At 40.7% G+C, this 16,268-nt stretch overlaps 1 protein-coding gene across 1 annotated transcript in view; it reads left to right on the forward strand.

The window, feature by feature from the left end:
- The first annotated feature begins 1,208 nt into the window (after window positions 1–1,208).
- SHCBP1 (SHC binding and spindle associated 1) overlaps window positions 1,209–16,268 on the forward strand; it is a 37,418-nt gene continuing 22,358 nt past the window's right edge. Inside the window, exons 1-8 of the mRNA XM_068527700.1 lie at window positions 1,209–1,339; window positions 4,999–5,166; window positions 5,342–5,457; window positions 6,880–7,088; window positions 11,485–11,577; window positions 15,212–15,445; window positions 15,537–15,705; window positions 16,018–16,138. Coding sequence (XP_068383801.1) covers window positions 1,231–1,339; window positions 4,999–5,166; window positions 5,342–5,457; window positions 6,880–7,088; window positions 11,485–11,577; window positions 15,212–15,445; window positions 15,537–15,705; window positions 16,018–16,138 — 1,219 coding nt within the window. The 5' untranslated portion in view covers window positions 1,209–1,230. The remainder of the gene's footprint in view (window positions 1,340–4,998; window positions 5,167–5,341; window positions 5,458–6,879; window positions 7,089–11,484; window positions 11,578–15,211; window positions 15,446–15,536; window positions 15,706–16,017; window positions 16,139–16,268) is intronic.

Genomic DNA, 16,268 nt, shown 5'->3' on the forward strand with positions numbered 1-16,268 from the left:
TTAAAAAACCCTTTCCTTAGGATAAGGGGGAGGGGGCAGGAAAAGCAAACTCCCAAGAAATGTGTGCTCCTAAAAGGTCTCCACTTAGGGGAAAACTCTAAAAACTTTCCATATAATCCATGCAAGCATAGGTTTGGAAAGGTATCCAGTTTAATAAGTGATTTGTCCTTAATTTCATTTCAGCTGTGAGGGATCTGAGAGACTTTAGCCCAAGGTTTTCCTTTAAGGCAGTAAGTGGAAATGTCTTCCCTGTGATAACACTGTCATGACCAGGCTCTTGTCCTTCTGTGGGACTCATCTTCCTGGTGTTCTGGTAACCTCTGCTGTTGCCGGCCATCTCGGGTCTGACTAGTCATGGCCTGGCAGAGCCATTAAAGCGTGGATTCAGGAATTTGGCTGGTTTTTAATACTGGCACTGCTGGGTTAAATTGGGCATTTCTTAATTTCTTGGTGACTCCACGTCGTCATCTGTAAAATGGGAATAATAATAATATTTCCTGTCTCATAGGATGGTTTTTGAAGATTGAATAAGATACTGCAGATAAAATATGCAGGGGCGTCTTGCACACAGTACTCAACAAATGTTAGCTATATCCCTGGAGGTTATAGTTGTTGACTAATAAATGTAGGTAAAACGTACTTTTACATTCTAAATATTATTTGACATTCTTTGAAAATATCCTCTGTGTGTAGGTAGTGAATGAAAGAGGGGGAGAGAGAGAAAAAGCGAGAGAGCAACTGATGTTTTGGTGGTGAAAAGTTTGGAGCCATCTAGGCCAATATACTATTAGAACTGAAGATGCTCTTCTGAGAGGTGAAGTGACTTGCCCAAGGTAATACCAGTGGTAATGGAAGAAACAAGTCTACATACTATGTTTTTTGACTCTCAAGCCAGTGTCTTTTCCGCTCTACCTCACTGCCAGGTATGGCTTGTTAGTTTTTCGGAACTCATCCCAAATTATGTCCCAATTCAACTTTGTCCAAGTTCGTCCCAGTAAACAAAAAGAGCAAGAGCTGGGACGAGAAGAGCAGTCCTTCCGGCCAGTAGATGGCGCCCAGGCACTGCCACCGGGGTGGGTGGAGGCTGAAGGGGCGGGGCTCGTACGGAACCGGGGGGGGGGGCCACGCAAACTTTCCTTTAATTGGTCGAAGAGCCTCGGCCCACTATCCAATCAGAAGCGGCTGCTTCATCGCGTTACGCGGCCGGGCGGCCGCCCGCGGAAATTTGAAATGGCTGACGGGTTGCTGGCCGGTGTTGGGTTGGGGTCGGAGGCGATGGCGCGGGACCACGAGCGCACCGGCTGGGCTGTGGAAGAGGAGCTGGCGCCCTTCGGGAAAGGTGAGCACCCGTTGTGACGGGCCGGAGGAGCCGCCGCCTGCGACAGACCGTGTCGGCAGCGCGGGGGGCGTCGGGACTCTCCGAGGCCGCCTCAGGCGCAGGCCTTCCGGACCTTGCTGGCCTGGGTGGCGGCGGTGGCTGGGCGATGCCCCGACGTCGAAGTCGGGAGGTACCCAGGGCAACTCCCCCCGCCCAGTCTGGCCTCAGCTTGCTCGAGACTGGAGGGGACTGGGCCGGCCCGGGAATTCCTACTTTTGCTGTCTGGATGGGGCCCCCGGGCTGTGTGCACGCGTTTGTGAGTCGAGAGTGGGCGCATTTTTAAAATGTGCATCTCAAAGGAGATCACGTACCACACTTCCCTTTCCCGAAAGAGAAGAAACTTGAACGCTTGGCCTAGTTGGCTGCATCTAGGCCAGCACTGAGCGTTGAGGGCAGGTGACATGCCCAAAGGTAGGGGAGCCAGTTTGGGACAGAGTCTAAAAGTAGAACCCAGGTCTAATTCTCAGTCCTTTCTACCTCTTCATGGAGACTCCGTTTCTTCCCCCTGATATTTTAAGGTGGTTTCACTTTAACATTTTCAGTTGTATTGTGTAGTGGAAAGAGTCCTGGAGAAGTGAGAGAACATAGGTGTGACTTAACTCCTCTACCAACCACTCTTGTGAACTGGCAACAGTCGCTTGGCTTCAGTTTGCCCATCTGGAAAACAGGTAGTGGTGTTACGGAGTGGTGAAGGTGAAGTGAAATAAGGTGTGAAAAGAAATACTTCCAAATTGGATCTAAAGAATTGTGCTGAAGTAAGGTATTCTTTTCAATTGTAAGACACACGTAACAAAATTTACCATCTTGACCGTTTTTAAGTGTACAGTTCAGTGGTGTTAAACACATTCACATTGTTGTGAGGCCATCACCACCCTCTGTTACCATGATTCTTTTCATCTTGTAAACTGAAACTCTATACCTGTTGAATAATAAACCCCCAGTCACCCCTCCCCCCAGCTCCTGGCAACCACCATTATACTTTGTCTTTATGATATAATTTTGACTACTCTAAGTACCTCATATCAGTGGAATTGCACAGTATTTGTCTTTCTGTGACTGGCTTATTTCACTCAGTATAATGTTCATCCAGCACTTGTCGTAATTTCCTTCCTTTTTAAAGCTAAATAATTTTAGCTATTGTGAATAATGCTGCTATGAACATGAGTGTACAAATATCTCTTGGAGACCCTGCTTTCAATTCTCTTGGAAATTGCTGGGTCATATGGTAACTCTATTTAAAAAATTTTGAGGAATCACCATACTGTTTTCCGCAGTGGCTGTACTGTTTTACATGCCTACCAACAGTGCACAAGGGTTCCTGTTTCCCCATATCCTCGCCAACACTTGTTTTCTTGATAGTTTTTCTTGTTGTTTTTTGGATAATAGTCACCTAATATGTGTGAGATATCTATGTTATGTGGTGGGTACTGTTGTAAGTGATTAACATATAGTTTATTCTCTTAATTTAATTGAAGTTGGCATACTGTTTTCATCTTCCTTTAGGTACAGAGAGATTGTTACACAGCAGGTGAGGTATTGTGTTCTCTGAGGCTCAGGTGCATTGATGTTCTGTAAGCAGGAAGCCCTTCAGTACACCTTGGTCATCTTGTTGCCATGTCCAAACTTGTACTGCTCGCTGCACGACAGGCCAATAAATTGAGAGACGAGTTGTTGGGGCAAGGAATAGACTTTATTTGGAAAGCCAGCTGACTGAGAAGATGGTGGAATAGAGTCCCAAAGAACCATCTTGCCAAAGTTAGAATTCAGGCTTCCTTTATACTAAAAGGGGAGAGGTTGTGGCTGGTTGTTGCAAACTTCTTGGTGTCAGAATCCTTTGTTCTTGCATCTATCCAGGTAGGTCAGGTCAGGATGTTCCTGTAAACCTCCAACAAGACAAACGTTATTCACTGTTTAGCAACTTTTTATCTCTGTACGAGTGGAAAAGTGTTATACCTTTAAAGGTCAGAGCTTTGAGAAGGGGCTATCCTGTGTATTTCAGGCTATAGGCAACATTCTTGTATCAAAAGCAATAGGATACAAAGGGTAAAGTACAAGAAACAGATCCAATATGGAGTCAGATTTGTTCTTCCCTATTACAGTCTGTGGGGGTCACATAATTCTGGTGGCCTGAACAGGGGCAGAGAAGTGGAAGGAGGGAGAAAAGGAAGGAGAAATATAAGAGGTGAGGGAAGAGAAAGACTGCTGCTAGTAATTGTCTCAGATACCCTTCCTGAAACCACAGGAAAGAACTTTGCCAGTCTAAATGCTACCCTCAGCATTTATTTAGTAGTCGTTTTGTCTATTAAAAACATCGTATTGCACAGAATTAGATATGTCACTGGCCCAATCACGCCTTGTGAAACATAATTACATACAGCCCAAACCTAATGCGATTGGCATTTTCTAATCCTTTCCTTAGACACAGGCGTTGAAATTAGTCAGGAGGAACCTAGAAGCTTTGGTGAAGTAAACCTTATGCATTATTAAGAATCTCTCATCCCTGTTTATTGAGGGGCATTGACAAGCTGATATTGTAGAAATTAGAGGGAGGTTTCAATTTGTTTGAGATGGAGTATAGGAAATCAGCTCAGTATTTAATGCAGCTTTATGGAATTGTTTTGGAAAAAAATGACTGTAAGCTATGTGACCATTATAACTTGCTAGCTCTAGTAATAATCATAGCTGTGTCCTCTGAAGGAGAACTTGGGTGATTCCCACTTAATTAAAAACAACCCTCTTCCTCACAGAAGAGCAACAAAAACCTAACCCGTGGGCTTCCCTGGTGGCGCAGTGGTTGAGAATCCGCCTGCCAATGCAGGGGACACGGGTTCGAGCCCTGGTCTGGGAAGATCCCACATGCCGCGGAGCGACTGGGCCCGTGAGCCACAACTACTGAGCCTGCGCGTCTGGAGCCTGTGCGCGTATGTAGCCTGTGCTCCACAACAAGAGAGGCCGCGATAGTGAGAGGCCCGCGCACCGCGATGAAGAGGGGCCCCCACTTGCCGCAATTAGAGAAAGCCCTCGCACAGAAACGAAGACCCAACACAGCCATAAATAAATAAACAAATAAACCCCCCCCCCCAAAAAAAGAATCTGCCTGCCAATTCAGGGGACACGGGTTCGATCCCTGGTCTGGGAAGATCCCACATGCCGCGGAGCAACTAGGCCGGTGAGCCACAATTACTGAGCCTGCGCGTCTGGAGCCTGTGCTCCGCAACAAGAGGGGCCGCGACGGTGAGAGGCCCGCGCACCGCGATGAAGAGTGGCCCCCGCTCGCCGCAACTGGAGAAAGCCCTTGCATAGAAACGAAGACCCAACACAGCCAAAAAAATAAATAAATAAATAAATAAATAAGTCAGGAGCGCTTTAAAAAAAAAACAAAACCTAACCCATGAAGGATTTTAAGTCCTTATTGTTTTGAAGTAGAACTTGGATTTTGAGATATTTTTAAATTTAGAAAACTGTTTTTTTCTGACAATGATAGAGGTAAGTAAAGCATTATAGCCAAATCCTTGTTTTTATTTGTTTGGAATTTCTAAGCAAGTATATGATAATAGAAGCAGTTTATAAGCACTGGAAGTGTCTGGGATAGTTGAGCCTGCCTATTTTTGTTCTCTTAGGTTTGTTTGAAGATGAAGATTCATACAGTGATTGTAGCAATTATGACAAACCAGGTACTAGTTTACAAAGTTTTGTGCCAGAAGGAAAAACTAATTTCCCAGAAATGTTCCAGACAAGTCACCTTTTGTTCTATGAGCGATTCAGAGCGTATCAAGATTACATTTTAGGTGAGTAGGTCCGTTTTTTTGCTTCTTTTGTCTTTTAATTTATATGTGTTCAATAGATGGTCTCCGTTCCTCAGACTGCCGTCTGTTGGTTCTGAGAAAGTAGATTTAAGTGGATTTATTAACTTCTCTCTCCTTTATGCAGCCCCAATTCTTATTGCCTTTAATTTGTTTGTAGCTGACTGTAAGGCCTCTGAGGTAAAAGAATTCACAGCTGAGTTCTTAGAGAAGGTCCTGGAACCATCTGGATGGCGGGCAGCCTGGCACACTAATGTGTTCAAGGTGCTGGTCGAGGTAAATTTAATTCTGTTGTTAAGACATTTATCTCTAGCTAAAAACACTTTCCCTCAGACTGTTGTAGCCACAGTGCTTATTTTTAATTAAGGTTTATGAGCTGATTGAAAATAGCGTGTTTTTCACATCTAACTGCCACGGTGTATGAAGTGTTCCACAAATTTTAAAGGCAACGGAGGAGGGGCTACCAGGGAATTGAGGTGGTTTAAGTTTCAGTGTCCTTTAAAAAGGGGAAATGGATTAGAAACCTATGAAGTGAGGGAGGTATTTGAGACGGTTTAAAAAACAAAGAGGCCTAATTATAAAGTCAGTGGGGTTTGAATTGATTTTTTACCTTCTTAAGTTGTAGCCCATTAAAGTAGCTCAAACCAAGCAGGCATTTTAAAACTAGCCTATTTTTTGCCTAACAAATCTGTAGGTATGTGGTTAACCTCTTGATGTTCCATTGCAGAAAGTAAAAACAATCTTATTTTTCAACGGACTGGGCCTTTTACATTAAATTTGCACTCTAATTACAGCTGTGAATTTTTCTCAGTGTTTGTTAACCGGACCACAAAACCCCCGTTAAACTAAAATGGTAAACCAGGGAGTGTGAATGAATACAAGTTGTGTCTGCAGCCCCTTCAGAAAATGACATCACATGCTGCAGTGACTATATATGAGGCAATGGTTTGCAAGCAGCTGTTCCTCGTGGATTTTTAAATTTTGGGTTATGCTAATGTCTTTGGTTGCAGTTCAGGCCTATTAATTTGATTATGATAGTAGCTCCCTTCCCCCAACACACCTCAATTCTCTAAAAGCAGTCAAAGTCATTGTTTTAAAAGAGAAATGTGCCATTCCTCTGCTTAAAAACCTCTAATGCATTGCATTTACCAAAGGCCTGTGTTGGCTCTGTGGCTTCTCATTGTGCTAGATAACATGTAAGAGCCAAGCTCCTTCCAATGCCCTTCCTGTCCTGATCTTCTTGCCTCTCTCTCACCTCACCTCCTGCTGCCCGTACCTCATTTCCTTCCTGTGGTTCCAGCAAGAAACACTGCTTCTCTGCTTTTCCAGCTGCCAAGCTTGTCTCTGCCCCAGGGCCTTTTGCATCTTTCCTGCTCTTCACACGGCTGCTTCCTTTTCATCCTTTTCATCGCAGTTCAGAAGTGACTTCCCCTACCCTCCCAGTAAAACCAGACCACCACCCCTGCTACTTATTCTCTGTCACATACTTGTTGCCATCTTGTTTGTTTATTTGTCCTCTCAATTACAGTGTCAGCTCCATGTGGGTACAAGCCAGGCCCATCTTGTTTATCCTTTATGTTATGGAAGAAGGCTCCCCACTCCCATTCCATGCTTGAAAAAAATCAGGTTGTAAGTAGTGTTTTAGATGTATCTTAATTTTGATTTGCATATGTTAAGTCATGTTATTTTAAATTTCAGGTCACAGATGTGGACTTTGCAGCCTTGAAGGCAGTGGTGAGGCTTGCTGACCCATACCTCTGTGAATCTCAAGTCAGCACTTTTACTTTGGAGTGTATGAAAGAGCTCCTTGATCTGAAGGAACACCAGTTGCCCCTGCAGGAGCTGTGGGTGGTATTTGATGATTCTGGAGTGTTTGACCAGACAGCACTTGCAATTGAGCACATCAGGTAGGAAAAAAGGTTGATAAAAGTAATCTTGTGGCCAAAAACTTTGGATGAAATGCAGTAATTCTGGTCTGTATTATACCTAGATTTAAAACTCAAACTGTAAACTTGGTCACTGCAATCTTTTAAAATATTCAAAGACAGGGGAAACTTTTTAAAATTAAAAAAATGTTTTCAATGTTTAAAATTTTCATTTTGAGGTAATTTCAGACTTACAGAAAAGTTGAGAAAAGTAGTACTAGGGATTCCTGTATAGCCTTCTCTCAGTGTCCCCAAATGTTAACAAAAGATAGGGGATTTTTAAATTTTGTTTGTATATATTTAGAAACTGTCTTAAAAGTTCTGGATGCTAAGGCTATAGTTGATGCACTTGAGTATAAGAGGAAAGGAAAGAAGGTAAATAAGGTGGTATACCATCACTTGTGCACTGATAAGACTGACGTACAGTGTGTTCAAGGATATGTCTGGCCAAAGAAGGTGTTTTGTCAGGCCACTTCCAGGATCCTTAGCGGGTATGTGCATGCCTTTCAGCCTTTTTTGGCTTAGTCGGTTTCCCCTTGCACAGGTGCATGCCTTGTCCCTTAAGTGAGAAGGAAAGCCCATACCTGCATTAATAGGTATGCATTTTTAAATTTTTCAGATAACTTTTTTGTCGGATAGTTCCTGTTACAGATAGTTCTTTTGAATGTTCTTTTTATAAGTATATTTATTAAGGAAGGCTTATTTTTGGCTATTTAAAAATGGACTTATATTCCTCCATGAACTGGAAGACTGGATAGTATAAAGGTCATGTTAATAATGTTGCTTGGTGTTTTGTAGTTCAAAAAGTACTTTCCGGTTTCTATACCGTTAGTGAGTTAGCCTGGTTTTGCTGAGCTTAATTTGATACTCTACAAAGAAGTAGAGCGTCTTGGGTCCTGCTTCTGACATTTCATAGAAAATTTCTAATTGTATGCAAGGACATTGGACTTGCATACAGTGCAAGGACTGTAGGTATTCAATATTAGGCCAAACAATATAAATCTAAAGAACTGGCTTATATCTAGAACCAAAATAACTCTCTTATGTTTCTCTCACTTAAAAAAATCTGTCAGTTGAGGCATATGAAGGTAAAGGGATAATTGATGAGTTTAGGAAATTAGGAATCAGGGAGCTAATCTCTTATGGGTATAGAAGTTGATAGAAAGACAAGTATCTGGAATTAGTAATAGTATTATTTGAAGGTGAGCCTGGCTAAATTATTCTTTATTTTGAGGTGAGGGCTCAGATTCTGGTCAGTGTCCAGAAAAGGTCAAATTATGAGGGTTTTCATTTGTTCATTTTATTCAGTAAGTATTTCAGTGCCAGGTCCTGAGTTGAGGGTGAGATTTGACTGGTGCACAAAACAGACACAATCACCATCACCAGGGAGACGTCAGTCTAAAGGTGGGAGATGAACCTTGATGAAATAATCACATAAAGATATGTGTACGATTGGAAACTGCAGTGAGTGCTGTGAGGGATTACAGAGTGTTCTAAGACTAGGTCAGGTTGCTGTAATATGGTTATTTCCTGAGGAAATGGTATTTGAACTTGGGTCTGAAGGGTTGGCTAGGTGAAAGTGGTTGTGGCAGTTTAAGGGAGGGAACAGGTTCAGGAAGTCAGTGAGTTTAAGGAGCCGGAGGGCCAACGTGGTTAGAACATAGACAGTAATGGAAGAGACTTAGGAAACCAGCTTAGAGGTTGTCAGGGGTCAGAAGATGCAGGGATTTGTCAGCCAATGAATCATTTTTGTCTGTAAGAGCAGTGGGAAACCGCTGAAGGGTTTTCAATCAAGGATGAATATGATCAGCTTTGTGTTTTAAAAGGTTCGTTCTGGCTGCTGTGTGGAAAGTAAATGGAGGGGGAAGGGGTAGAGAGATCAGTTAAGAGACAGAGTGGACTAGGGTGGAGATATGGAGAGTACAGATTAGGCTTATTGAGAAAGTAGGATGGCTAAGACTCGGTGGTAGAATGGATATGGGAGAAGTCAAGGCTGACTCCCAAGTTTCTGTCTTGAGAGAATAAACACTGGAGGAGGTGCAGATGTGAATGAAATGTGAATGCCCAGTACTGAACTGGTGAGGATATTTGAGCTGGGTCATGAAGTGTAAATATAAGCTTACCAGGTGGAAAAGGTGGAAGGCAGCCTGACCAGCATGTCGCAGCAGGTTTGAAAGAGCTTGTGAAGTTGGTAGTTTGCACACAGGGTCTCTGAGGCAAGAGAGGTGCTCTAGAGGTGGGCTGTGAGTCCGCATAATATCACCAGGCTCAGGAATTTGGACTTTGTTCTGAGGACAGCAAGGAGCCAGCAGAGTTCTTTGGTTGAGTAAAGGCATGCTCAGGTTTGTTTTATTTTGTTTTTTTTTTGTTTTTAAGAGATGCACTCTAGAGGGTGAAGAGAATGACAGTCTAATCTATAAGAATTAAGAGATGGCTTCATTTTCACTGCTCCTTCCTTTTCAACTTTTTGACAAGTTATATCGTCTGTACTTCCTGGCATTCCACTAATGCTTCTACTCCTACAGTACCATTGAAATTGTGCTTAAGGTCACCCACATTCTCGTATCCAGTCGTCACTCCTCTGATCTCATCTTACCTTGACCTCTTGGTCACATTCTAATTATTTGATCATTCCCATCTTCTTAACATACTCTACTGTCTTCCGAGTTTCTGGGACACCGCTTTATGATAGTGTGTCACGGGCTTGCTTTCTTAGTAATCTTGGCCAGCTCTTCCTCTCATGCTCAAACTTTAGAATGTTGAAGTTACCCAGGGCTCAGGCCTAGGCTCTCTACACTTCTCTCTCTCTAATCAGCTTTGAAAGCACATTAGAATCTCCTGGAAATTTTCTTTATAGGAGTATTCCAACTACTACATGAGGAAAGAATGATAAGATGAGAATATCGGTATTCTGCAACCCATAATAAAATAGAGGTTTCAGGCAATGATCCTCAATGGCTGCTACAGCCATTGGTGAAAAACTGATGGGGAACTTTGTGGCAGATAAATCAGGCTGACAATATCTGAATCCATTGATCATTCGTAAGCTCATCATCAAAAGAGATGACCAGGTATCATGTGCTTCGTGATGAGGCTACCTTATACCTCCCTTGAAGTATTCTTGCCAAAAAGTCTTTCCTAAAGACGATCAAGTCTCTCGTCCTTCCTATCAGTTTACTAGAAATAAAGGAAACAGAAGGACATGTTAAATGACCCCATGGGGATGCAATCAGTAAAATTCAGAGTGTGGGAAACTATTAAATAAATTGCAAGGTGAAAAAGAGGGATGGATAATCTATAGAGTAAAAGCGATTTAATTAAATTCAATGGCTGACCCTTGTTTGGACCCTGATGAGCAAGCCAACTGTAAAACAACAACAGCAACAACAAAAGAGATAATTAGGGAAAACTGAACACTGACTGGATACTTGGTTATTAAGGAATTAAAACTTTTTTTGTATAAAGATTTATTTTAGAGGCACATACATACTCAAAATTTATGAGAGCTATGATATGTCAGAAATTTGCTTTAAAATGATCCAGTGTCAGGATGGTGGGGGTAGGAGAGCAGAGAAGTAAGTGGGTGGAGTAGAGGTGAAATAAGATTACCTGTGAGTTGATAATTGTTGAAGCTGGTGATGGATACATGGTATTCATGTTTTCATGTTTGCTCTTGTATATGTTTGAAATTTTCCATGATGAAAAATTTGTCAAATCACTTTGGGGAGCTTTAAAAAAAATGGATCCTGCACCCTCCCTCCCCCATCCCCCACCCAAGAGATTCCGGTTTATTGGTCTGGAATAGGATTGAAAATCAATTTTTAAAAGCTTCCCAGGGGACTCTAACGGGCAGCCAGGGTTGAGAACTACTGCTTTATTTTATGTCCCTGGATGATCTCATCTATTGCTCTAATGCCATCAATATGCTGACAGCTTCCAGATTTATGTCTCTAGCCCTGACCTTTTCCTTGAGCTCTGGTCTCGTATATTTATCTGCACTCTTGACATCATCCATTTGGAGTTCAAATAGGCATCTCAACCTGAACATGGTGAGAACAGAACTCTTTATTTTCAACCCTAAACTTGTTTCTCTCCCAGTCTTTTCTATCTTAACAAATGGCACTAATTTCCACCAAGTTACAGATGGTCAATAAATAGTTCTTCTGATAAAAAGAAGGTCCTAATAGAATCAATGTTGTAGAAAACTTCTTTAGCCAATCCAAAGAAGTTCATGTGTGACTCATGACTATCAAATCTAGCAAATATTCAGTCTTCTCTACTGTACTTGATAGACTTGTTTTGATTTACTCTTATTCCTCCAAAACCCTAACATTTTAAGCCAGTGATTGAATTTGAGTGATACTAATTTCCTTTTCAGGTTTTTCTATCAGAACATTTGGAGGAGTTGGGATGAAGAAGAAGAGGATGAGTATGATTATTTTGTTAGATGTGTTGAACCTCGATTGAGATTGTAAGTATTTATTAGTGGCCTTGTACATGTTGGAAAAAATAGCTATTTGTGATTAAATTTCACCTGTGTTTTGTATATACTGTATATATACTCCAGGGGCCTACAGATAGAAACAGACTGATATACAAATAGTATAACCCACTGACAAGTTATTAAATAAAAATTGTACAGGTGCAGAGAAACCTACTTTTAGTGTTTATAAACCTACTTGTAGTGTTTTTAGAATCTAAAGACAGAGAATTCAAGAACATGCAAGTTAACAGCTCACTCTTGTAAATTTGAATAAAACTTAATTGAGCTAATGTGTTAAAAAGAAACAACCCGTTACTAAACTCAATAAAAACAATTGAAGAACAGTGAAATTAATTGAATTATGGAAGACTTTTTTTTTTTAGAGTACTTTTAAAGACATGGCTTTACTCTTTAAGTTCTTACAGTAAAACATAGTAGGCTAAACAGACTTACCTCAGGACGTTTTGTCAAGTTCTTTTCCTTAAATCTTATTTGATAAATAGATGAAAATACTAAATAGTTAATATTGATGGTGAATAAAAATTTCCAAAATACCTAAATACATTCTACTGATTTATCACATTTTGGTAGGGAAAAACCCTTCCATTATAAAAATACCCCAAATTAACCGTGCAACCCAAATAGTTGTCCTGCACTGACTTTTTTAAATGTGGCTTCCACTAGATGGTGCTATAAGACCAGGTAACTTTTTGGTACTTGTGCATGGTAATTTAATACGGAGTGCTGCAGTAAGAATAAAATTAGACCTTGCAGGCCAAAACAAAGAAAAAAAAATTGTAGACGGTAATTTTGTCCCTGTGTGAAAGATGATTTGGTTACATAAGATAAGGCAGTAACTCTTTACATTTCTGTGTAACCAATTTGATTTAGTAAGTTTCTCTTCATTTAAACAGTAAATCATAAGTAAAAAATACGTGAGAAGTCTGGTTAAGGTTGGTTCTACCTGGTTTAGAATTATGTATGTCTGATTTCAGCTTTTCATAAATTGGCTGTGATTTCTATTTAGCCTTTCCAATTTTTCCATTATGCATTTCCTGTTTTCTCATAGTGTATTCAATAAAATGCCAGAGTTTCAATAAGCTTGCATATTTTCTAGTTTTGATATACTTGCTTTTAAAGAGCAATGGTTGGTTTTGATTGAAGGGAAGTGTAATGGTGGATGAATATCATGTATCTGGCAAATTTGATCTTTACTTGGAAAATAACTGTATTCCGATTTGACAGTCTTACATGTTCGAACAACAAGAAATGATTTACATACATATCTTATACGTCACTGGCAGATGGGAAAGCATAAGGGAGGAATTGTTCTCAGTTATGGAGAAGAAACTATGGTACTTGATTGGGAAACTGGAATGTTATCAAATATAGGCAGACTCTTTAACAGGTCCCTAGGCTAAGACAGGAGTAGAGCTATTCACAGGCAAGAGTTAAAGGGAATCAAACCATATTGTCTTGATTTTGTACTGTGAAGTAAATATTTTTCCTTTCTAATTCAAAACACGCTGCTTCAGAGCTTATGGGTCTGAGACACAGATGTTGGTTCATTACTTTCAGACTATGAAGTATCACTATAATGAGAAGAAATAAGCTGATTGGCATGGATATTGGAAATGCTAAGAAACTAATTTTAAAATTTGAGTCTTAATCTTTGTAACTTAATAGATCTGATCAAGCAGTCAGTGGTTGGGTCCCCAATTTCTTGTTTGCAAAGTGGATTTCCAGAATATCTTTAAATGAGTATGGATTAACCAAAGCAGACAAAATCCTTGCTTTTCAAGCTTCACCTAATTCATTTACTTGAAAAGTGGAAAAAATATTTTCTATTCATCTTAAATACTATTTAAATGTTCACTGTAACTTGATGTAAATTTGTTTAGGATATGGTTCTGTTTTTTTGTCCCTGTACCTTACTTAGAGCGTGACGAAGTTAAGAAGACATTATCTAAGGCAATCGTACTCTACCTTGGCTGCACATTAGAATCCCCAGGGAACTTTAAAAAATACCCCTCTACTTCTAGAGACTAATTTAATTGGTCTGGATGGGGACCTGATCATCTGTATTTTTAAACGTTCCCCAGTGATTCTAATAAGCAGCCAAGGTTAAGAAGCTCTGGCCTAAGTCAGTGTGCTTTTAACTGAGAAATAAAGCAATTATTTTAAAACGACAGGTAATGACAGTAATATTGCAGTTTACTTTCAAATCCATTAATTTCGTATCCATTAACTTGATTGTACATTCATAAATTATTGTATCTAGAAGTACTTTTTGTTCTGTCTATATATTTGAGAAGGTTTATAAATTAATAATAAACTTAAGTGCCAACAAAGTTGTCCAATACAAGGTTATTTGGTTTTAATCACTCTCTAGTTTAGTAATAACACCTTTATTTTTTTTCTCAGAATCACAAAGGCTTATGTTTTTGAAATACTCTAATAATCTTCCTGAGGGAATATTCAGCAAATTCTGCTCCATAGTGCTTTATTTATTTATTTAATATTTTATTTATTTATTTGGCTGCACTGGGTCTTAGTTGCGGCATGTGGGATCTTTAGCTGCAGCATGCGAACTCTTAGTTGCGGCATGTGGGGTCTAGTTCCCTGACCAGGGATCAAACCCGGGCCCCCTGCATTGGGAGTGCGGAGTCTTAACCACTGGACCACCAGGGAAGTCCCCTCCATAGTGCTTTAAATGCAAGGAAGGGGGACTTCCCTGGTAGTCCAGTGGTTAAGAATCTGCCTTTCAATTCAGGGGACGTGGGTTCAATCCCTGGTCGGGGAACTAAGATCCCACATGCCGTGGGGCAACTAGGCCAGTGCCGCAACTACCACGCCCATGCGCCACAGCTAGAGAGCCCGCGTGCCACAACTACTGAGCCCGTGTGCTCTGGAGCCCATGAGCCACAAGTAGAGAGCCCATGTGCTGCAACTACTGAGCCCGTGCACTCTAGAGCCCCTGCGCCACAACTAGAGAGAAGCCTGCGCACCACAACGAAGGGCCCATGCACCGCAATGAAAGGTCCCACATACCGCAACGAAGATCCCATGTGCCTCAACTAAGACCTGATGCAGCCAAATAAATTTAAAAAATAAAAAATAAACTAAATTGAAAATAAATAAATAAGTATAGGGAAGGACTAGATGATTTGAATCATTTAAAATTTTTGTTCCTATAAATGTGGTAATCTTAAACATTGTTATGAAACTACTTGGGATACTACCCTCACCACCCCTACCTCCAGGTTGCCCTCTGCCACCCACTTACTAAGATTTTGAATCTAATATATGAGAAAATAATATCTTGTTCAGTAATGATTACAAATTGTACAACATGAACTCTCAGTGTTTCAAAAACACAAATGTTTGGATCTAAGGGAAAAAAAAAATAGCAACTCCTCAAAAGAGAAAAGTTAGTGACCTTAATGAAGTGGTCCTTAAAGCTTTCAATAGCTTTCACCTACTCAGTAAGACTTAACATGTTCCTGAGTTACATACTATGAAACACTTTTCTTATGGGGTCTTTGAGGACTAAATGGGTGTCTTGATGATGGGACAATGTGTCTGAAAGGCAGTGGGTTTCAATTTGCTTTTAAACTTTCAGGCATTATGACATTCTTGAAGACCGAGTTCCTTCAGGACTTATTGTTGACTATCAAAATCTGCTGACTCAATGTGAGGAGAGTTACAGGAAATTTTTAAATCTGAGGAGCAGTTTGTCAAATTGTAACTCTGATTCTGAGCAGGAAAACATCTCCATGGTGGAAGGGTTAAAATTGTATTCAGAGATTGAACAGTTGAAACAAAAGCTAAAACTCATTGAGAATCCTTTGTTGAGGTATGTGTATCTTTGTTCTTCTCAACTAGTTGGCATCTTTTCTAACCAGCTATCTTACTGAGAACTGACAGGTCTGTTTGGTTTCTTTAAGATATGTGTTTGGTTATCAGAAGAATTCTAATATACAAGCAAAAGGCATCCGTCCAAATGGCCAGAAGGTCACCCATGTGGTCTCCTCCACCATGACGACTGGTCTGCTGCAGTCCCTGCTCAGGGATAAGCTTTGTCCAGAGCCTTGTAAGGAAGAAATAGAAATTCAGGTAAAAGGAGAGTTTCTTGCTCCAGGTGGCTTTTTTTTCTTCAGATTCACCCCAGGCTTTCCTGAATTCTACAAAAAGTTTTTAGGAGTTTCCCAGAGCTGGTTTTCTGTGAAATGGAAAGCAGTGAGAGCACTGCCTTTCTGCAGTATTAGTCACTTATCAACCATGCACTGAGCTCAGTGCAGTAGCAAAGGAGATACCTACATACGCAGTTTTGGCTCCCTTTTCAAAATGAAACATGAAGGCACCTGGAGTAATACTCAGGTTGCATTTGAGGGGTATATATTTGCAATATGTTGTTTTGTTTTCTAGTTCCATAGTGATCCGTTGTCTGCTATAAATACCTGCTATGAGGGCGACACTGTTGTTGTTTGTCCTGGCCATTACGTGGTACATGGTACATTCTGCATTGCTGACTCCATTGAGTTAGAAGGTGAGTATGGAAGGTCATACAGCCAAACTCTCGTGCATGATACGCTTAAGATAACAGTAAGTCACTGATCTTGTTGAAGCTCTGAGAATTTGATTTAAACCCATTTGATTTCAAATGAGTTTCCTTGAAA

This window comes from Eschrichtius robustus, chromosome 19 (genome assembly GCF_028021215.1).
Source record: "Eschrichtius robustus isolate mEscRob2 chromosome 19, mEscRob2.pri, whole genome shotgun sequence".
Lineage (NCBI taxonomy): Eukaryota > Metazoa > Chordata > Mammalia > Artiodactyla > Eschrichtiidae > Eschrichtius > Eschrichtius robustus.